This window comes from Elephas maximus, chromosome 27 (genome assembly GCF_024166365.1).
Source record: "Elephas maximus indicus isolate mEleMax1 chromosome 27, mEleMax1 primary haplotype, whole genome shotgun sequence".
Taxonomy (NCBI): domain Eukaryota; kingdom Metazoa; phylum Chordata; class Mammalia; order Proboscidea; family Elephantidae; genus Elephas; species Elephas maximus.
This window is the reverse complement of record NC_064845.1, coordinates 35,931,290-35,955,525: the sequence shown is the minus strand read 5'-3', so window position 1 is coordinate 35,955,525 and position 24,236 is coordinate 35,931,290. Positions and strand designations below refer to the sequence as shown.

Genomic DNA, 24,236 nt, shown 5'->3' with positions numbered 1-24,236 from the left:
TATTTAAACCACTTTAAAATGTTTGCTTTCACAGAAAATTATGCAAAATGAACGTTTACCTGCTTTATGCTAAAACTGGACACAGTGTAAATCATTGTAGGATTGTTGGTGAGGTCTTCTGGTCGTACCCACTTAGAAAATGTCGTTTTTTGTTTAGGTGATAATGGTAGTTTGCCCCATCTATCACTGTGATAATAATCATGATAAATTAATCTTAAACGATAGCAAAAAACCGAAATTAAATTTCACAGAGAATTTTTTCTTTTTTTTAATATAGCGATCGTAGTTATACTTACGTCATCCTAAAATACTTCTCTGGTCCAATCTGGCTCTTTACACTTAGCTTTGACTCCAGTCAACCTGATCAACTTTCTCAATTAAAAAAATATGTCGAAAGATAACTTAAAACAGAATAGCAACCTAAAATCATTTATATTTGCTTTAAAAATATAATTTAAAAGTTTAATTTAGCATGGCTATGCTCAGGAAAAGGAGCCCTGGTGGCTCAACGGTTAAGAGCTCAGCAGCTAACTGAAAGGGTGGTGGTTTGAACCCACCAGTGCCTCTGCGGGAGAAAAGACCTGGTGATCTGCGCCCATAAAAACTGCAGCCTGGGCAACGCTGTGGGGCAATTTTACTCTGTCCTATAGGGTTGTTAGGAGTCAGAATTGACTGGATGGCACACAACAACAACACGCTCAGAAAATTCCATTTCAATAAAATGGAGCCATTAACTACAGGACAAGCTGATTCATTCAGAAGGACCTGGGCAGATAGATTCCTACCTTAGCTCCTGACAAGCTCCTCTCTATGAGGCTAATGATGATAGCAGCTAACATCTGAGTGCTAACCACATGCCAGGCATCATGCTAAAGTGTTTTATATACATTATTCATTCAATCATTAAAACAACTCTTTTAAAGTAAATACTATCTTCCCCTGTATTTCTGGAAAATGCCTGAAGTGATTATATACTTGCCAAGGTCGTCCAGCTAAGAAGTAGCAGGACTGGCATTTAAATGCAGGTCTCTGGTGTCCAAATCTACCATGTTTATTCCCTTTGGTTCACTGTCTATTGGGAATATTCTCTAAAATTAATGTACAGCTCCAAACCAGAAAACATCTACTTTTTCTGAAATGCTTTCTACAGCAAGGACAATGGATTTTTTTTTCTTCACAATTAGTCTCATTAAACTTTTTAAAAAAATTATTTTGGTAAAATACACATAAAAATGTACTACTAGTGACATTTAGTTCGTTCACAACATTGTACAACCACCACCACTATCCAGAACATTTTCATCCCCGAAAGAAAACCCCACAGCCATCAGGCATTCACTCTGCATTCTCCCCTACTCCCAGCCCCTGACAAGCACTAATTCGCTTTCTGTCCCGATGGAGTTGCCAATTCTGGATGTTTCGTACTAATGGAATCATACAGTATGTGGCCCTCTGTGTCTGGCTTCTTTTGCTTGGCTAACATTCTCCATACTCATGCACGTTGTACTTCACGCCTCTTTATGGCTGGGTGATATTCCCTTGCATGGACGTACCACATTGTTTATCCCTTTTCTGCTGATGAACATTTAGGTTGTTCCTACTTTTTTGGCTACTAAGAATAATGCTGCTATGAGTATCTGTCTACAAGCTTTTGTGCAACAAAGGGCAATACAGATCTTCGGGCTTCAAAAGATTTCAAGGATGATATAAATTATATGATAAACAAACTGAAAAAAAAAATAACATTCTTTTTTCAAACAAAATTGATAAATATTAGGAAAAAAGATTTTTATAGTCAAGTATATGATCTAAACTCCTGGTTCAAGTGTTGGTTTTTTCATTGTATAACATCTCTAAACCTTTAATAAGCTAATGTTTACTATAAATCTCTTAGAGTAGAATATGTTACACAACACTTTTTGATGATCAAACTTTTTTGATGATCGTCTCATAGAACCACTAGTATTCTAGGGAATGTTGTGAGAATTATGAAATATCAGGAGCTAATTGCAAATAGAAAGTGAGCTGACAAAGTTTAGAATTAAAGACAGCCAGCACAAAATGAAGGGAAAATATAAGGCTAATTCAAGTTTATAAACTAATTACTTAATATTATTTACCTGCCATATGAACCATAATACAGAGGAAATCCAAGACTCCTTAATGTTTGTTCTCTCAAAAGTTATGACTAAATCACCAAGTTCAATGTTTTTTCTCAGAACTTAAAAAATGTTCTAAATGCTTTATAAATAATTTTTATGATTTTGTAATATATGACAAGAAAAAAAAATTAAAAAAAAAACCACTCTTTTCCTGTTCAGTCTTTTATCTCTGATCTAAAAAACATTTACTGTTATTTTTTTCTTCTGATTTTCACTGTAAAATGTAGAAAACAAGGAAAAATTTTACCACATAGAACAGTTAATTTTAGCATTCATTCTTGATTTTTCTCCAAAATTTAATAAACTCAGTAAATATTTACTGAGCACCTACTATATGCCAAGCACTGTGGTAGGCATAGGAGTACAACTTAGTTAAAACAGACATGGTCTCTCCTTACGAAGCTTATAATCCAGTGTGGAAGGCAGACATTATGCAAGTAGGCACGAAGAACAAATGTAAAATTACAATTATGACAAGTGCTATGCCTCAATTAAGAGAGTTTGTATTTTACTTTTTCAATAACACTGTTAGCATTTTACCACGTTATTAAATTCCTTGAAATGTCACTGAACTCCTTGTTTGTGGCTGTATAATTGTTCTTAGAGCCATCTGTACAATTTTTAAAATTTATCAGACCGTGAGCATTTTTCTATATTTTTTAAAGAACTGTTTATTATTGGTAGCATTGTATTCGACTGTATGGGTCAATTCTGACACACTAGTGGTTATTTAGTTTATTTCAGTAATTTTTCCTGTAACAGATGCTTTGATGAATGCTCTCATTACATAGCTCTTTGACTGAATTTTGGTTCCCTTGGGACAACCAGAAGCTGAGTGTCCGGAACCAGTGAATATTTTTAAGGCTTTTGACATAACCTGGCAATGTCCTGGAAGAATCTGCCAACTAACACTTTTATTAATAACTCTTTCCTAAATTGGATTGTATTAGTAAATGACACTATCATTCTATTTCATTTTTCTATTTCATCTCTTCATTGGCTTGTACTTCTGTTGTGATTCAATCACTGATTCCACAAACATTTACTGCGTCCTCACTTCCTGCCAAGCACTGTGACGCTGGCACTGTAAGCACAAGGTCAGGCAAAAGAAGAACCACATGTGCCCAACACCAGCCAAAGAGTGACAGAGGTGCTCCTGCTAGGTTCCTCCTTCTCTTATGCATAGGTCTCTTCCAACCAAATTTTTTTATTAAAAAATATGACAAAGTTTAATTTTAAGGCTTCTATGAATTAAATTCCACTTCAGAGTACTAAAAAGTACTGAGAAAATAAAATGACCTTGGAAGTAAAAATTAAAATATTAATAGTGCTTACTTACCAGAAAGGCATTGGGTAGGCAAAACGTTCCCTTAGATCAACACTCATGAAAGGAACATATTCTATACCATTTATTTTTGATGTTGTCCTATAAAACGCAAGAGAAAAAAAATCTAACATAAATATTCAAGTCTACCTTAATCACCAGAAGCCCTGGTGGTGCGGTAGTGAAGCACTGAGCTGCTAACTGATAGGTCAGCAGTCCCAACCCACCAGCCGCTCCATGAGTGAAAAAAGTAGAACTCTGCTTCCATAAGGATTCCAGCCTTGGCAATCCTATGGGGCAGTTCTACCTGTACTACAGGGTCACTATGAGTCAGATTCAACTCGACAGCACACAACACTTCTATCACCAATCTCATTTAAACTCCTTAAAATTTAAATGACAAGGTATGGTGCTGTAATTCAACTGACTTCATAGTGTTGATATCCTTACTTAGGCAAAATTTTCACAAAACAGTTGAATATCAGAGAATAACTAATTCAATTCAATGAGTTATTCTTTAAAATTGACATCTCTTACCACCAGAGCACTAGACTAAAGACAGGTCTGTACAAGAGATAATGAAGAAAGCTTATTCAACTTGGTATCAATGTTTCCAGATGGAAAACCCAGGTTCTGCTCTGCTCGATTCATGTCAGCCAATAAATGAGAGGGCGAGGTGGGTGAGGAGAAATGCACCTTTATTTCATTGTGCGAGGAAGGGAATAGTTAGGACTGCTGCTGTCAAGAGTGCTCAGCAAGGGGGAAGGTTACTTTTAAGGAGTTTACAAGTAGGACGTTCATACAAGTTATAACAGCAACATTCTTGATCCCACTACGCAGGCACAGCTGTGTTTACATATAACTTCACGCATCACGTGTTCAGAAAAGGCAGTTAAATTCTACCCAGAGGTAGAGGAGTTACTACGCATGAGGTCTAAAACGTTATCCTGAATGTCAACATGGCGCCTAAACCAGTTTCCACCAAATTCCTCTAGTTCTGTGCAGCAGCTAAGGTGAACGGAACTAGGATTTTAATGTAAAGCTATGGGGTGTGCCAAGTAAGCTACGTGGGGCAGTGGAATTTTCCACAACCTAGGGACCTCTGTCATACCAAGGACACAAAGCCAATTCTATCCTGGGTCCAAACGGAGAGAACTGCGTAGTTATTTAGAGATTTAAAAAACATGATGATTTACAACTCTGAAAAAAATATGTCCTTTGTATTTTCTGGTTATGGGAATATGGAATGCCAATGGAAGAAGGAAGTATTACAGATATCAGCTATGGCCTCTGACAAACTACAAAAATGAGGTTTGTAGTAGCTTTTTTTTTTCCCCCTTGTTTTGTATACATGTTCATTTGTATAAATTAACTATTTCCTCCCTTTATCTTTCTTTTTCTTTAGAGTTATTGCAGGATAACCTCACAATTTGGTCTTTCTTGCTGTTATGTGCTGTTGAGTTGGTTCTGACTCATAGCGATCTTATTTACAATATAATGAAACACTGCTCAGTCCTGCGCCATCCTCATGATCATTGTTATGCTTCAGCCCATTGCTGCAGCCACTGTGTCAATCTATCTTGTGGAGGGTCTTCCTCTTTTTTGCTGATCCTCTAGTTTACCAACCATGATGTCTTTCTCCAGGTACTGGTCCCTCCTGATAACATGTTCAAAGTACGTGAGATGAAGTCTTGCCATTCTCTCTTTTAAGCAATGTTCTGACTGTACTTCTAAGACAGATTTGTTCGTTCTTCCGGCAGTCCGTGGTATATTCGATATTCCTTGCCAGCACCATAATTCAAAGGTGTCAGTTCCTCTTTGGCCTTCCTTATTCATTGCCCAGCTTACACGTGCATATGAGGCATTGAAAACACCATGGCTTGGGTCAGGCGCACCTTAGTTCTTAAAGTGGTATTCTTAGCATTTTAACACTTTAAAGAGATCTTTTGCGGCAGCTTTGCCCAATGCAATGCGTTGTCTGAATTCTTGACTGCTGCTTCCACGAGTGCTGATTGTGGATCCAAGTAAAATGAAATCCTCGACAACTCCAAACTTTTCTCCATTTATCATGATGTTGCTTACTGGTCCAGTTGTGAGGATTTCTGTTTTCTCTATGTTGAGGTGTAACCCATACTGAAGACTGTAGTCTTTGATCTTCATAGTAAGTGCTTCAAGTCCTCTTCACTTCCAGCAAGCAAGGTTGTGCCTTCCGCATGATGCAGACTGTTAATGAGTCTTCCTCCAATCTAATGCCACGTTGTTCTTCATACAGTCTAGATTCTCAGATTATTTGCTCAGCACACAAACTGCGTTAAGTATGGTGGAAGGATACAACCCTGACACACACCTTTCCTGACTTTAAACTGCGCAGTATTCCCTCGTTCTGTTATAATGACTGCCTCTTGATCTATGTACAGGTTTTTGATGAACACAATTAAGTGTCCTGGTGTTCCCATTCTTCGCAGTGTTATCCATAATTTTTTTTTTGATCCACGTGGTCGAATGCCTTAGCATAGTCAATAAAACACAGGTAGACACCTTTCTGATATTCTCTGGTTTCAGCCAGGATCCACCTGACATCACCAATGATATCCTTTGTTCTGTGCCCTCTTCCGAATCCAGCTTGAGTTTCTGGCAGTTCCCTGTCCTGCTACACTGCTACAACCACTTTTAAACGATCTTCAGCAAAATTTCACTTGTGTGTGATCGTAATGATATTGTTTGATTATTTCTGCATGCTGTTGGATCACCTTTCTTTGGAATAGGCATAAATATGGATCTCGTCCAGTCAGTTGGCCAGGTAGCTGTCTTCCAAATTTCTTGGCACAGACGAGTGAGTGCTTCCAGTGCTGCCTCTGCTTGTTCTAACATCTCCATTGGTACTCCCTGAATTCCTGGAGCCTTGTCTTTTGCCAATGTCTTTAGTGCAGATTGGACATGATGAGACTGTGATTGAATGTGAGAACTAATACAGTCAGTAATGGATGCAATGACTTGGAACTGTGTGTCTTCCATATTGGAGAGAGGGTGAGAACTTTTCATCAGTATGAAGGACAGCTGTATTTTAAAGGTAGAAATATACTTGTTTTGTTGCGTATGCAAGTTTAAATGTGTGCCAAAAAACCAAACCTGTAGCCATCAAGTCAATTCCAACTCCTAGCAACCCTACAGGACAGAGTAGAACCATCCCATTAGGTTTCCAAGCCTTTAAATTTTTACAGAAGCAGACTGCCACACCTTTCTCCTGCAGAGTGGCAGATGGATTCGAACCTCAGACCTTTATGTTTGCAACTGAGCACTTTATCCACTATGCCACCAGGGCTCTTTTATGGATGTTGAGTAGCCAAAAAACTGGACTGTTGTTAACTGGACTGTTACTAATTTACTGTCTCTCAGTGCCAAAACCACCCTTCTTTGCCCTACTTTGTGCTGTGTTGGTTCGTATGCAATTTTTCTTGGCAAAGAGTCAGATTATTAGGAATAGAATTCAAGTTTCACAAGTGGAGAACACTCTCTGGTGACTGCACTGTAGCAAGGAGTCTGTAGCGCAATTTTAGGAAAACCCATTTTTAGAGCGCCTACGTGCCTTGCATATCTCTAAGCAGGCTGAAGCTCCTCCAGTACCTGACTTAAGAACAGGCACACTAGCACAGAGATAAATCCCATCTAAACTGGCTCAGATTATAATCAAGGGTTTCTACATTATCGTTGTTTTACATTTTACCATTTCTGAGGCTGCTTCCAGACACACTGATCTGACTGCCTAGACCAGGGGTTGGCAAACTTTTTCTATAACTGGCCAGACAGTGTATGTTTCAGGCTTTGTGATAAGGTCTGTCACATATTCTTTGTTTTAAAAAAAACAAAAATTAAAGTTACCATCATCAAGTAGACTCTTGCTCATGGCGATCCATGTGTGTCAGGGTAGAAATGAGCTCTCAAGGGTTTTCAGGGTCTGATTGTTCAGAAGTAGATCACCAGGTCTTTCTACCAAGATACCTCTGGGTAAACTCAAACCTCCAACCTCTTGGTTAGCAACCAAGTGCGTTAACTATTTGCACCACCCAGGGACTCCCTAGTTCAAGGCCACCATTTGCTGACCTAGACCCCCATGTGCCTAGACTGCTACTTCGAGGTAATAATTTTTTCCCTCTTAGGACTCTGGTTATAAAGCTGCATAGATTACAAGTGGTCTGCCTATAGCCCTATTTTCCTCCTAAGCCTTTAAGTGCCGAATTTTGCAGAAGGCTAGTTTTTTCCAGAAAGATACATCATGTCTCATAGAAATGCTAATATTGAAATGTATTAGAATTAACAACTTTGAACTCTTTCAAGTTTTGACAATATGATTTATAATTACAAAATAATAGTACGATACACTATTACACAGACCTGAATAGCATTCAACAAACTATGAGAAAAAATTACCTATGTTTATTATGCTAACAAAATTCCTCATTGTAATGAACCATAAACTGACTTACCTGAGCACTTCTATTTCTTCTGCTGTGTATCTCTGTCCTTGTGCATCACATGACTGGGGAGTTATAAACTGCTGAGGTCTTTCGAGGAAGGGATTAGGTCCTAGTGGAAAATGGGCTCTGGGTGGAGGTGGCTTTGGTTTAACATTTGCTGACTTGATTTTGTTAAGTGGTTTTGTCAAAGGCTCACTCAATGCTTCTGCTCTGTAACAAAAGAGGTGCAGAAAAAGTGTTCTGGTGTTTTTTCTCATATTTCAGCTTTCCAGAAAACAAGACTCACTTCAAGATCCAGTCAAGCATCCCTAATGTAAAATTAACATATACAATTCTTACATACAAATCAAGATTTCATTGCTTAAGATACTCGCAAAGTAAGTATTTTCTGCAAAAATATTCTATCAGCAACACTGAGAACTTACCATATGTCAGATATTAACGTTAGGGGAATACAAAAGTACACAAAACACATTCCTATCCTTAAAGTACTCACAGTTTTGTGGGGAAACAGACAGGTAATTACATCAGAAGTAACAGATCACAGGATGAAGTATAAAAACAGAGTGAAGGCATGGCAGAAGAACTTAATGAACTGGGAACAAAAAAGTCAGGGAAGATTAAAGGCGCTCACCTGAGGAGCAGGAAATCAATCTAAGAGAATAACGTGCAAATGTGCAGAAGTGTGAAATAGCACAGTGAGTTAAGGTCATTTCAAAAGAATGGATGTGGCCCCTGTAAAAATGCAAATGAGAGGCAACAGGAGATGAGACCAGAGAGGAAGGCAGGGGGTGGATCAGAAAAGGCCTCTCATGATATGCAAGGGAATTTTGACTTTGCTCTGTTGAAAAACTAACAAACTAAAAAGTAGAAGTTCTTAACCTAAGGTCCACATATGAGCTTCAGGAGTCTTGTAAACACTTAGAAATTACATGGGAAAAGAATTTTATATACATTGTTCCTAGACAGGATCCTTAATTTTCAACAGATTCTTAAGAGGGCCAATGACTGACCCACCTGCCCCCTCAGCCCACCACCATTAGGATGCACTCAGGAAAAGCTCAGGATGGGTTGTCCACATAGGTAATTAAACTCATCTACGATTCTGGCTGATGAAATAGAAATGGAGAAGACAGCTATGGTGCTCGTATCTTTATGAATTTGGGGAAACAAACTAAAGGTTAGTAGATGATGGTGATGAAAAGGAGGGATTACTGCTATACTTCAAAAAAAAAAAAACGCTGGGGGTGGGGGAGGTGACACAGCTACCGAGACAGAGCCTCAAAAAGAGATTTTATTAACTCATGCTATAAAATGTAAATGCAATTTTCACCCCTTCCTCCTGTCCATGACATTCTCTCAGAAGGTATAATACGCTTGTGCAAATCCATTCATTCTTTACAGAGATAAATTTCTGAGTACATATGTCAGGCACTCTGCTGGGGGCTTGATTATAGCATTGAACTAAGACAAAATTCTCTACCCGCACAGAGGAGCTTACACTTCGGGGATGGAGGCTGGAGGGGAGATAGATATTAACAACACACACAATGAATTAGCAAATTTCATGTATGTTAGAAAGTGGTAAAAGCTATGGCAAAGAATACTAGAGCAGTCAGGATGAAAAATGCTGAGGGAAGAGTGAAACTATAACTGGAATGGTTGGGGCAGGCCTCATTTAAAAGTAGAGATTTGAAGGAGGTACACACATTCTATAATTTGGAGTATGTGTATGGCTGTAAGCAGCCTCATTCTCAATTCTTTTTTTATCAGTAGCTCTAGAAGTCTCTCTGGAAGGTCCACTCTTTGGAAATCTAATATTACAGAAGTCTTCCATTTTTAATATCCCAATCATTTGTTTTACATACAGCAAAAACTAAATAAAATATTTCTTGACTAATGGCTATTTATTGAGATTAAGGCAGGGAACTTCAGAAGGAAAATTCACTCAGAAGAAGAAGGCAGACTTGTTCTAGGTCTCAGTGTAGAGACTGAGTTTTGCTACTATGGCCTCTACCACATATTTAGAGTGTTTTTACAGTAAGTAACAGTACATGCCATCCACGGATAAGAATATGAATGACCAAAACTCACCTATCCAGTGCCTGTCGAGCCAACTGTTTCAGCTTATTTTGTAGGGTTTTATCAGCAGTTTCAGAAGACTTGGGGGGGGAAAAAAAAGACATTCTATTATTTTTTAACTTGCTTGGAAGTGGTAAAACCACTTGCTTAGCTCATGATATTTCTAAGCAAAAAAGACTTAGAATGCACATTATACTTATTTCCACCTTTAAAAGGATTATTTAAAAAAGTGTTGAAAGTTTGTCACTGAGGTAAACTTGAAGGCCGCTTACTGTGGAAAGGCGCTAACTGGACTACAACTCTATGACCATGGTGCCATGGAAGGCTAAGTGGGAGAAACCTCAGAAGACCGCCACGTACCTACGGTCTCAGGTACCTACAGAGATCAGGCTAGATGGTTTCTCTGGACCAAAGGCCCTGGCCAAAAAAGCCAGCCCTCTGAATGATGCTGGGAACGCCATTCCCCACTTTATCTCATCCTCCTGTTAAATGCGCTGCTCTTTTTAAGTGGTATTTTATTGTGTTTTCAGTGAACGTTTACATAGCAGATTAGGTTTTCAAAAGAGATGGAAAGGTCCATGAATCTGCATATCATCCTCGTTTAGGGCCACGCTAATCTTCTCTCCATCATCTGATTTCACTACATGTGCTGTCTAAGCAAGTACTGCACTGCTCTCTTACGCACTAGGTGCTAGACGCCGAGACCCCCAACAAGGGTTCCTCAATGAGCAGTAAAAGCAACTCCGCATACAGACTTTATGCTGCAAATTAATAAAGCCCTTCCAAACCACTACCTTATTTTTTCATGTATGAAATTGTGGGGTTTACAATTACCCTTACCTGAAGAATCCGGTCTTTGTCCTTGGTTCCTGAGAGATAACCTCTAAAACCTTGGAATTTCTCCAATGAGTAAAAGTGTCTTTGATGAGGGCTTCAGTCCATGCTTACCTAACAGGTTACGCTTATGAGGTTATTCCAGGTGGCACTGGCTGTACCAGAAAGACTCACCTCGTGATACCAGCCAACTTCAAGGGAGGGGCAGGAATCAATCAAACGTTATTATGTAATGAAGCCCATATAAAGGCTTGGGACATGGACCTTCCAAGGGTTTCCTGGCTGGTGAAACACATTGATACACATGGGAAAGTGGGACACGGAAGCTCTGTGTTGGGAACCCTCTCAGACCTCAATCTATGCATCCTTTGTATCTTTTTTACTATAATAAAACTGCAATAAGAAGCGGAACACTTTCCGTGAGTTCGGACACTTCTACTGAATTATCAAAACAGAGTAGTGGGAGACAGAAGGTCAGATGTGAGGGGAGGCCTGGGGACACCCAAGCTTATGGCACGGCATCTTTAGAGAAGTAGTGGGAAACCTCCAAATTTGTAGTCAGGTCAGAAGTGAGGGTACCGTGGGGATCCCCAAGATTGCAGCTGGTTCTGAGGTCCTGGACAGACTTGACAGTCTGGAAGACTGTGCCTTTTTAATTTGTGAGATATGACCTAGCTCTGGTGGTTAGGAACAGAGGAAGAAGCATTACATTATGCAGTTGGCATCAAAATTGGACATAATTGAGTTGATTCCTTCATTTCAGTTGGTGTGAGAACTGAGTCCTTTTCATCAATGAAAAAAATTAAAAGGAAGCTTATGTAAATGCTTCCTGTAGTAAATTAATTTCAACCAACAAGGTATAAAAAATTTTTTAAAATATACCTGTAACTTAAAAAAAAAATTGCTTAATGACTCAACATCAAATTCTTACCAAAACGTTAAAATTCACTATACCTACTCCTCACTTATCAGCTATTTCATTATCTAACAGTTTGCACTTACAATAGTAAAAAATCTACTGTGCAACTATTTTGTGCATTGATGACCTACATCTGGCAGTAGCCAACACCAAGGTGCCAGACGAAGAGTTAACACTGCATGTGGTGGTTATGTGTCAACTTGGCTGGGCCATGATTCTCAGTGGTTTGACAGGTATGCAGTGGTGTAATTGGGCAGTTATTTAATGATGCTGTCCTCCTCCATTTTTGTGTAATGTCAATTTTTGCATAACGACCTGGTCTTTGGAACTCAACCATGTTGACAAGAGAGAAGTGGGTGCATTAACTGTCTATTCTTCATCATCTTTTAATGAGGAGTAACCTAGTTACATTTACGATAATATGATACTTTGCTACAATGAGTTGTTAGTAAAAGCCACTGGTAAAGAAATACATTTCTTAGCATAATTCCACTAAATTTCACTTCTCGCTATACATACAGTTTTCAGACAGAGATCCACGGCTTCTGTGTACAATTCTATAGCATCTTCGACATTCTCTTTTTCATCTTCATCAAAAGCTTGTGTGACAAGGAAATGGGCTCGTTCTAGGTCCAATTGATGTTTTGATTTCAAAGGATCAGCATTCTTTGACTGAACTAGGAGAGGAACATAAGCATACACAGAAGCATTACCTAAACATACCCACTGAACAACACACCGTTTTAATACATTTAAGACATTCTTTTCCAAAATCCTACAACTCTTTCACTTAAAAATACAAAGTCAAAAAACAAATCCTTAAAAACAGATCTTTCTCTTCCCATTTCAATCTTAATTTTAAGGTCATCCCCAATTGTTTAACTCATACACGACAGACACTAGATACCAAGAATACCAAGAAATGCATTATTTACTCACAAATTTTTTTCCTCCTGCATCTCTCTCCCTATTAGCACTCTCTTCATTAAAAAAAATAAAAAACAAGTTCTCCTCACACATACCCCCCAAAACAAAAAAATAAACAAAAACTTGGAAAATGCTACATCTCCATTATAAGGTAATTTTTGAACAATTTCTTTCAGTACAGAATAATCATCTAATATACTAGGCCCAAAGATAAAGTTCCTGCCATGTTTCCTGTTCACCTGGGTCCAGAATGTTGTTGTTAGGCGCCATCAAGTTGATTCCAACTCACAGCAAAACAGCTATATTTCTACTGCTCTTTGACATTCGTGTTTGTTTTTAATATAAAAGTAAATACCTGTAAAGGACTTGTATCCAGACTACATAAAGATCTCTTATGACTCAACAAAAAGGCATAATCCAATTCAAAAATGGGCAAAAGATCTGAACAGATACTTCTCCAAAGATACAAAAATGGCCAATAAGCATATGAAAAGATGTTCAACATCACTGGCCATCGCAGAAAGACGTATCAAAACCATGAGACACTACTTCATACCTGGTAGGAGTCCCTCGTTGGTGCTAACAGTTAAGCACTTGACTAGCCAAAAGGGTTGCAGTTCAAGCCCACCACCCAGAAGCCAGTCAGAAGCCAGGCCTGGCAATCTGCTTCTGAAAGATCACAGCCTTGAAAACCCTACGGAGCCATTCTACTTTGCACATATGGTTGCCATGAGTCGGAACTGACTTGACAGCAACTAACAGCAACAACAAGATGGCTGAAGTCGAACAGTCAGAGAATAACAAGTACTGGTAAGGATGTGAAGAAACTGGTAACCTCATCCTTTGCTGGCAGAACCGTAAAACTGTACAGCCACTTTGGAGTTCCACAAACCCTTAAATAGAGTTACCATACACCCTAGCAGTTCCATTCCTAGACACATACTCAGGAGAACTGAAAACAACATCCGCATCAAAACTTGTACACAAATGATCACAGTAACATTACTTATTTAGTGAAAACCCAAATGCCTATTAACTGATGAGTGGATAAAACAAAATGTGCTATCTATCCATGCACTGGGATATTATTTGCAAAAGTTCTAATACATGTTACAACACAGTTTAACCTAGAAAACATGCTAAATGAAAAGAAGCCAGACACAAAAGGCCACATATTCTGTCATTTCATTTATATGAAATGCCCAAAACAGATAAATGTATAGAGACAGAAAATAGATTAGTGGTTGTCAGGGGTCAGGTGCTAGTGAAGTTGGGATGGGTGAGGAGGTGGGGGGGCAGGGAGTGAACTGCTCATGGATACAGGGTTTCTTTCTGGGATGATGAAAATGTTCTAAATTAGGTAGTCATGATGGTTGCACAATTCTGGAATATACTAAAAATTAGTGAATTATATATTTTAAAAAGATGAATTTTATGATATGTGAATTATATCTCAATAAAGCTGTAATTTTAAGAAGCTTTATTAATTACATTTCATTAGTCTCTTAAAAGTATGTGGTAATGCTTTAAAACTTTAATCCTTATAACCTCTTTTAAGTACATACCAATCTCATTTACAAACTGAAGACACCAAAGGTCAAAAATGTTAAAATATCGAGCCCAGGGTTTCTCAACCTTGGGATTATGGACATTTTGGGGCTGGATAACTGTTTACTGTGGGGGAATGTCCTGTATATTGCAGGATGTTCAGCAATATCCCTGGCCTTTACCCAAACAGATGTCAGCAGCATCCCCTCCAGGTGTGAAAACCAAAAATCTCTCCAGATATTGTAAAACACCCCCTGGGGGTCAAAATCGTTCCTGGTTGAAGTCCCATAGGTTTCATGGCTACAGTGGCAGGGTAAGGACTCAACTGAGATCTGTTAATTCCAAGTCTGGGGCTCTTTATACTACACTGGTGATTTTCAAACTGTTACCCTTCCCCACCCAGAAGTCAACTCATCTCTCAAGAGTCTCCAGACTGTCAGCAGACTGTGTTTTAAAAACCGGGATTCTGAACAAGATTTTTTTTGAAAAAGGACTCTTCTGCTTAAAATAACAAGGAAACAAACAAGTTACTGGTGAAACAAATGGCTAAACAATCAAGGTAAGGTATGCTTTAAAAATTCTTTTTGAAATTTGCGTTTCACTGGCATTCAGCTTAACATTTAGTCCAGGATGTTTCAGGAAGGTATTTCGATGATAGTTCAATGTTTATAACTTTTCTCTCTACACACCTAATTAAAGGCTTCCTGAGGGCATGGACTGGTAGTCATTTTTCTATCACCCAGTACTTACCGTATAGCCCAAACATGCACTCAATAAATGGTGGTTGAAATGAAGGGAAATATCTATGGAAAAAACAGGGAGATGATGGAAGTAAGCATGAAAGATTACTTTCCATACTTCAAAGATAACTTCATTTGTAAACACTGTTTATAAAACAAGGTTTCCTGATTATCAAAGTGAAATTTAAGAACTTCATTTACTTGCCTGGAAAATGAAGTCTCTTTGAGGCCCTGATACACAGGTAGTCCACATTTCAATACACTCAATTTTGGGCACTGTCTTAAAGTGAACAACCTTGTCTCTTAAGGGGATTGTCCTAACAAGAAATCCAATTATCAAACCTACTTTAGCCTATGTGCTTATAACTGTTCATACTATTCAGATGTTGGGGGAAGCACTGAATGAGTGGAGGAAAGTAGCACAAAGTCTATCAAGCAATGCTAAATATGTAGAAATTCCTCTAAGCTGTTTGTAATTTTATTATACAATGACAGAAAGAAAAGATCAGAAAGAGCTCTTGGAGGGATGAATAAATTTCTAAAACAAATTGTTAACAGGTGATAATTTTCCTCCCATGTGAACAGATTTTGACATAAACCACTTACCTCAAACTAACAGAAAATGCTATCACTAAACCTGTGTGTACTTCTATCACAGCACTTGCCATGCCGTTTACTAAAATAAATACAAGCTGTCCCAGTTTCTGTTTTTCCAAAGTATGGTTTAAAGAAAGAGTTCAGCTAAGGTCTTGAGATAGAAGAGTCTGAGGTAGGAGAAACTGTGAAGTTACTGCTAAAATCTTTAAACACTGAGGAGGAATAATCACTTATTTTTTTAATATCAAGAGAGAGCACTGACATATATTTTAAAAGCAGACTCTAATGGGGTCCCCAGCCTGGCTCTGCCATTGAGTAAATGTTTGACTGTAGATGACTATCACTGGGCCTCAGGAAAATAAGGAGATTGGACTACATTATGTCTAAAATTCCTCTTCACTGATCCATCATTTATTTCCATATAGTCCAAATTTCCAATCATAAGACTGTTAAAGATGTGATTAGCCAATGAGCAACAAGAGTGAGGATCAAGAGCCAAAGGGGAAGATGAAAAAAAGAGAGAATATAAGGATAAAAGTAAAATGTGATGGAAGAAAAACAACAGTGACAAGTTTAGTATTCCTTTACAAACCTGCCGAATGCAGAGCTTGAACTCTTTCCAGATACTCATTTATTTTTTCTTGAATATGTTCTAGGCTTGAGCCTGCCATTTCAGCATAAATTAAGGCTTGTGCGGCTTCCTAAAAATAATAAAAAAAGTATTTAAAGGAACCCAGTAGATACATTAAAATTTCACTTTTCTTTACTAATTTCTAATTCACTATTGGTTTTCGTAAATAAACTAATGCCTTATATTTTAATACAATAAGATTATATTAAAATAATCTTTAATATATTAGTAACATTTTTCATAAAGTAAATAAGTCATATAATCCTCTAATACCTTTTCTTCCGTTCTTAATCTCTCAATTTCACACACTGTTGAGAATTTATGAATTCAAGTACAAGGACTACAAACATTTCCTCAGAATAGTTGTGGTTTACATGCTTTCTGTTTTCCTTTACTTTCATGCAACAGATCAGACTTAAAATTACATACCTCGAAAAGGTAAGCTGAGCCTTAAGAGCTGAAACTAGTAACAACAACCGATGACCACTACCCGTAAAACAAAACTAAGTATCAGGAAAAGAGGATAAGAATTATAAAGGTTAACTACTTTGCAGTGGAAAGATTTTTTTCCAACAAAAAATAAAGACTGCCAAAGGGTGACACATTTTAAAGCAGGTTTAAGTTGTATGAAATAAACTTACTTTAAGGAAAACTGGATTCTTTTTAGGCCAGTTATGCTATGATGGCAGTTCGAATCCGCCAGGCGCTCCTCGGAAACTCTATGGGGCAGTTCTGCCCTGTCCTATAGGGTCGCTATGAGTCAGAATCGACTCGATGGCACTGGGTGGGTATGCTATGACTAGTGAGAAAAAGCTTCCATTTTTCCCAGTGCCATTCTGGGAAGGTTACCTAGAAGGACCAGAGAACGCCTTCTCCAAGTAACATCACCTTTTCTGCAGGAACCTGAACATGTACACTTGGTGAGGCCTCACGCCTAACTGTCTGGATCCAAAGAAGCCATATACTGAATATCGCTTTTTGAATCCAGTTAATCAAGCAGGAGTTGATTCACTGAACCTAAAAAACCAGTAAGAAGAGCACTGTCCCAATTGGAAACTCAGCCTAAAGGCTATGCAGTAAAAAGATATTTCCTCAGATTCTATGACTCGGGTTATTTCAGGGAAAGAAAATATATATAAGTTTGAACATAAATGTTGAATATTGTATTTTATGGTCTGTCATTATCTAAACACCTTATAGTCACGCTTAACTTCAGTAGGAGCCCTGGTGGCACAGTGGTTAAGAGCTCAGACTGCTAGCCAAAAGACTGGCAGTTTGAATCCACCAGCTGCTCCTTGGAAGCCCCATGGCGCAGTTCTACTCTGTCCCATAGGGTCCCTATGTGTTGGAATCGACTCAACAGCAACGGATCTGTTTGGCTTAACTTTAATAAACTGAAGGATTTATACACACACACAAACCCATTGCTGTTGAGTCCAACTCATGGCGAGCCCATGTGTTACAGAGGAAAACTGCTCCACAGGGTATTCTTGACTATAATCTTTACAGACGCAGACCTCCGAGCCTTTTTTCCACAGTGCTGTTGGGTGGGTTTGAACCACCAACCTTTAGCAATCCAGCGCAAGTCAATCGTGCCATCCAGGGACCTTCAGATATGTTGAGGTTCGAGTTCAACCCAGCGGTACCTCAGAAGAAAGGCCGCCTCGCAATCTAGTTCTGAAAAATCAGCCACTGAAAACCCTATAGGGGTACCGTTCTACCCTGATTCTTACCCATGGCGTCATCATGAGTCAGGCTCGACTCAATGGCAAATGGTTTACAGAACGGTATCAGGGCAGAAAATACTAAATGTCTAATAAAGTTTATATAAATAGTTCCTGGAAGGACCACTTTTCTTACTTTCTTTGGAATGAAAAATTCTAAGTGACATGTATCTTATCCTATGGCCAAACAAGGGGCAATGCATAGTAGTTTCTTTTGCTTTAGAAAAAGCTATTCTCAACCGGCACCATTTTAACCTTTACCACAACATTTGTCAAAGTTATTTCACAAAACTACAACACACCGAATTTTATCAAAAAAAAAAAAAATATCACCTCATGGGGGGGAAAAAGAAGTCCAAATGGAAGACTGTGAAATACATTAGGTCCTCAAATATGATACCCACTGCCACTGAGTCGACTCCAACTCCCAGTGATTCTATAGGACAGTAAATCTGCCCCACAGGGTTTCTAAGGCTGTAATTCTTTCAACTGCCACATTTTTCTCTCGCTCCTGGTGAGCTTGAAACATCTTTCAACTAGCAGCCTAGAGCTTTAACCACTGTGCCACCATGGCTGTAGATTATAAAATGAAGATAATGAAACGTTAGTCTGAGAAAAGGAGATTACATGGTACTGTCAGTATATACACTTAGGGAGAAAAACACCACTGCTGTATTATCAAAGTCTGACATTCTTTCTTTAAAAAACAAACAAACAAACAAAAAAGGTTACAGTACCCTAAGGGTACAGTTATCTCCAACAAGGCTGTGGAAGGCCTGGCTAGGGCGGAGAGGTGCGTTTGCAAATCCTCAGGATTGAAGAGGAGAGGGTGGACTGTGGAAGCTCATGCCTTTTGATTTAGCAATTCTGCCTCCAGTAATTTAACCAAAAGAAGAATCAGGAAGTGTGCAAAGCATTAGTTATAAGGATACTAACTGTACTATCACTCACAGGCTGAAAAAACAGAATGAACCTAAACGTCCAATAGTTTGTAAATAAGTCAGGGTACATCCATACAATGGAATGCTATTAGCAATTATTAATAAAATTAGACGAGAAAATCTAATGATTTGGACAAACGTCCTAATGAGAAGAACAGGTTAAAAATAGCATAAGCAGTACTATCCAAGTTTGCTTAAAAAAAAAAAGTGTAAACACATGTTGTTATGTGCCGGCGAGTCGGCATGGAAAAACAATCACAAAATTATACATCCAACGTTAGGATAAGAGATGGCTTACATTCTTCCTTTTCTTCAACTAACATGCATTATTTGGTATATATACTAGATATAAAAAATCAGAGAACACTTCCCACTATTAATAAATCAGAGCCGAATGACAGTAAGAATGAGCTACTAACTACCCATACCTTGGGGGCCCTGGTGGCGCAGTGGTTAAGAGGTGGGCTGCTAACCAAAAGGTCAGCAGTTCGAGTCCACCAGCTGCTCCCTGAAAACCCCACGGGGCGGTTCTACTGTGTTCTATAGGGTCGCATCGACTCCACGGCATTTTTTTTAAACTGCCGCCATAACCGGTCCAAATGATAGGAATTCAGCCGCCAAGTCTAAAACCGGAGAAGTGGTCGCTCTACAGGCCGGGCCAATCATGCCACCGTCGCAGGAGCCCGAGTGGGCGTGGGATGTGAGTAGCCTTTGCAGCCGGGTCGCCTCTCCCCTCCGGGATCCCACAAAACAGGAGGACGAGCGAAATGCGGAGCCCACAGCCGGGGCCAAGCGGCCGGCGTGGCCTCGGCACCTGGAAGCCGCCAGGCTCCGACTCGGACGGCGGAGGTAGACCGGCCGCCGCCCCCTACCTTGTAGTAAAACACCGCCTCAGAGTAGCGACCTTCGTGGTCGCGCTGCACCGCCAGCCGGGCAAACTGCACCGCGTCCCGCTCCAGCGCCGCCGCGTCCATGGCGCCGAGACCCCGCTTCGGGGGAGGGAGACTGGGCGGCCCTGACGCAAGTAGACGCTCCCTGACCGGGGCGCGCCCCGGAACCGGAGGGAAGGCTCGGGAGCGGCGCGGAGGAGCAGGAAAGCTTCCTTCCGGTGGCCGGGGAGGAGAGCGGGCCTTGAGGGCTCCCGCCCGCCGCGACGCCGCGCCTCCTCAGCGCTGCCGAGTTTTCGTCGGGCCGCCCCACTTCGTGGCCGCCACGCCCACTGCCCCGCCCTACGGCCGGGCTGCGCACGCGCAGCCTGGCTCCCGGGCCTTTCCCTGGAGCCCGGGCAGCGGAGGCGGGGCTTGCGGGAGTGCGCGAGGCGGTGGGCGGGGTCAGGCACGAGGGGACGGGCCGACGCGCACGTGACCGCCGCTGGCACCGGATTGGGCGGGCGGAGGCAGGTGCAATGTCCGGGCTGCGGGTCTCTCGGCCGCGTGCGTGGCGTTGGCAGTGAAGGGGTAGGGTGTTTGTGGTGACGGCTGGCAGCAATGGGGATGCGCGCTGTTCAGCCTTTACCAAGTGGAAAGGGTAGGAATAAAGAATCAACGAAGAGCACCTCCCAACACCATCTGGACTAATTAAAAAAAGAAAAGGCATGTAAAGTGAGGATATAGGAATCTTCTGAGATACTCTTTAAAAAACCCGTTGCCATGGACTTGATTCCTACTCATAGCGACCTTACAGGACATAGAACTACGCCATAGAGTTTCCAAGGAGCAGTTTCCAGATCTGAACTGTCGGCCTTTTGGTTAGCAATCCAGCTCTAAACTACTGAGCTACCAAGGCTCCAAGATACTCTTTAATAGCATTTATTTCCAAAGAAAGGTGATACAACAGAACGCAGAAATTATTGAGTAATATATCCCAGGCAAGTAAAATTTTGCTAAAGACTACACTTGGGGAACTGCTGCTCTAGACTTCGAGTGGTGGAAAGCTCAAGGCTTGTTCCTAATCGAGACTCTTGACCCTGGCTTCATGGCCTTGAAATTCCAATGCTCAGGGAGAGTGGTCATGTTAATGATCCTTGTGGCCCATCCAATGTACTGGGTAAAGGGTTTTGAAACTTTCTTCTTCATCTCTTCTTCTGCGACCCTTCAGGCTATTTTGCTTTGGCTCCAGCCATGGGTCAGAGCACTGCTTTTCTGGGCCCAGCATCTCTCACATCTTGTAAGGAGACAGAGCTTTTATCAGTTGCCTTGGCACAGGTGGATAACCATGAACTGGTCCTACATTCCCCTCCAAGCTCTGTTGCCTTAGTCCCTGACTTCTTATAAAAACTGTCAATTTTTAGTAATCTTTTTTCCTTCCCATATAATGGAAGAATGAAATAATCTTCCTACCCACAAACACCTGCCCTTTAACTTCCCACATGAAAGAGCAAAAACAATTTTTGGTTGTTTCTTATTACACCTGCTCGATAGTATGATTGGGGACCAATTTTTCAAATCATTGATATACTGGGGACACTGGAACTAGAAGCTGAGAGCAGGAGATTCTGGGGAAAAATAGTGCAAAATAAGCTTTGTTTTCCAACAGATCTCATTAGTTTGGCCTGTTTGAAATATTAGGTTTGACTATTGAAATCAACTCAATGGCAGTAGGTTTTTTTTTTTTTTTGATATATGAAATTGCCATTCTTGTAGGTCAAAAGCAATGTAATATCTGTAATGCATATTTTCATATGGTTCAATCTAATTATGTATATACCCATAAAACCCAGTGCCCTCGAGTCGATTCCGACTCCTAGCGACCCTGTAGGATGGAGTACAACTGCCCCACAGAGTTTCCAAGGAGCGCCTGGCGGATTCGAACTGCCGACCCTTTGGTTAGTAGCCGTAGCACTTAACCACTACGCCACCAGGGTTTCCAATTAAGTATATATATATCCTAATTTTATATACATCGTAATAACATATATACATATTTCTACATATCACAATTATCTTTATACATTCTAATTTTGTATCCTAATTTTATGTATATCATAATTATGTATAAACCAAAAAGCAAATCTGTTGCTATTGAGTCAATTCCGACTCGTAGCTACCCTATAGGACAGAGTAGAACTGCCCCATGAGATTTCCAAGGAGTGGCTGGTGGACTCGAACTGCTGATTTTTGGTTAGTAGCCAGGCTCTTAACCACTGCACCACAAGGGCTCCTTTAGGTATTTAGTAATAAAATATACCTAAAATTAGGAGATACATATATATGTCCATATATATTTGAATTACATATACACTCTACAGTATTAGGATATATAAGTTATGTATATGTAAAATCGGAAACCCTGGTGGCATAGTGGTTAAGTGCTAGGGCTGCTAACCAAAGGGTCGGCAGTTCAAATCCGCCAGGTGCTCAGCAGTTCGAATCCACCTGGCGCTCCTTGAAAACTCTATGGGGCAGTTCTACCCTGTCCTACAGGGTCGCTATGAGTCGGAATCGACTTGACGGCACTGGGTTTGGTTTTTTTGCTTTTATATATACATATCCTAACTATGTATACGTATAATATTAATCTTATAAATAAACATGCATATTCTGATTTTATGTGTATCCCGATTTTATATACATCCTAATTACACACACACGCACACATGCATAGACTCACACAGGCTCACACTCTCACACACAAGTGGTCTTGAATTTAAAGTCTGGCCAGTAATGGAGAAAGGGCTTGTTTGGACACATGGGTCTGTTGCTGTTGGTCCTTCCTGGTCTGCATCTCTTACGGACGGTGCAACCATTCATCTCACTGTGGAGCCTAAACAGCTATGCTGGATATATGTGAATTTCTGAGAACACAGCACCACCTTGTGTTTCTGTGTGGCACTGCATCTGGATATCATAGCGTGTTAACCCAGAGGGCCTTACTGTCACTAATTTATTCTTTCAACAAACAGCAATTTTTTAGGAGCCCTGGTGGTGCAGTGGTTAAGAGTGTGGCTGCTAAACAAAAGGTCGGCAGTTCGCGTACACCAGCTGCTCCTTGGAAACCCTATGGGGCAGTTCTACTCTGTCCTATAGGGTAGGAATCAACTCGATGGCACAATGATTCCCAAGCCTCTCTGGGCTCCATGGGACTAATAGCCCCTTCCCTGAGGCAAGGAACAGAAGTGTGCGAAGCAGGCTGGGAGCAGGAAGGTGAGTTGGACAGTAAACATCCCAGCTAACTGGAGAGGCAGTGCTCAGCTCTAGACAGTTCCAGGGGACGTGGGTCCAGAACTCTTAATTGAGAGAGGACGGAAATTCAAATCCTGGTGTAAAAACCCTTGATTTTTAAATAAAAACTAATTCAGATGTTTTTTTCTAAATACTGTGAGTCAATAGTGCACATCTGCCAGTTTCGATCCACTGGTTTGTACTTTATTCCTTTTCCTAACTTTAGAGGAGCCTCTTGAAGAGAAGAGGAGGTAAATGCTGACACCTGGGGATGCAATGGTATGTGAGAACCAGAAGAGTCTTCTTCCTGTGGGACTTTTGGCCTAGTAGAGGGACACAGACATCAATTTAAAAAAAAAACACATTGATGTGTGATTAAATATGAATGGAAGTGAGAACATCAAAGAAGTAAATTGGGAATATTCCTTAGAAGTGAGGATGGTGAGACTTTGTCATGATTACTTTGGACGCGTCATCAAGAAAGGCCAATCCCTAGAACAGGACATCATGTTTGGTAAAGTAGAGGTTCTGTGAAAATGAGGTGGACTGATATAATAGCAACAACAGTGGGCTCAAACATATCAAAGATCATGAAAATGGCACAAAACCAAGCAACGTTTCGTCCTGTTATACATAAAGTTGCTGTGCATTGGAGCCTCAAACTCTCAAAAGCCACTCACCGCTGTCAAGTCGATTACCGACTCATATGACCCTATAGGACAGAGTAGAAATGTCCCATAGAGTTTCCAAGGAGCACCTGGTGGATTTGAACTGCCAACCTTTTGGTTAACAGCTGTAGCTCTTAACCACTATGCCACCAGGGCTTCCATGTTGGAGCCTACTCAGTGACAATTAACAGCAACGGCTCCAAAGGTAATCAACTCGGTTGTGTAAGAGCTTATGAAAAGGAAGCTGACCTTAACTAGGGGTCAGCAAAGATTTTCCCAAGGAAGCAAAACTTGGGGTGGAAGATTAGGAGAGTGGGAACTGTTGAGGGAGAGAGAAGAGTGTTCCAGATAGAGTGAACTGCATGAGCAATGGCCCTTTGGCAAAACCGAATATGGAATGAGAGGAGGCCAGTGTGGCTAGAGCAGAGAGAGCAAAAAGGATGAGATGCACCAGGAGGTTCAGGAGGTGGGTGGTCAGGCAGCAGACCATGAAGGGCCTTGTAG

General features: G+C 40.4%; 1 protein-coding gene across 4 annotated transcripts in view; it reads right to left on the bottom strand.

Annotated features, from left to right (window-relative positions):
- CAPN7 (calpain 7) overlaps positions 1–20,089 on the bottom strand; it is a 40,011-nt gene extending 19,922 nt beyond the window's left edge. For 2 of the 4 annotated variants that reach the window (XM_049870795.1, XM_049870792.1), the window contains exons 1-7: positions 19,777–20,089; positions 16,201–16,309; positions 12,316–12,473; positions 10,056–10,123; positions 7,971–8,171; positions 3,502–3,588; positions 60–186 (exon numbers count right to left, since the gene is read on the bottom strand). In XM_049870795.1, coding sequence (XP_049726752.1) covers positions 60–186; positions 3,502–3,588; positions 7,971–8,171; positions 10,056–10,123; positions 12,316–12,473; positions 16,201–16,309; positions 19,777–19,878 — 852 coding nt within the window. In that variant the 5' untranslated portion in view covers positions 19,879–20,089. The other 2 variants (XM_049870793.1, XM_049870794.1) reach the window with 2 other exon arrangements.
- Positions 20,090–24,236: the final 4,147 nt, after the last annotated feature.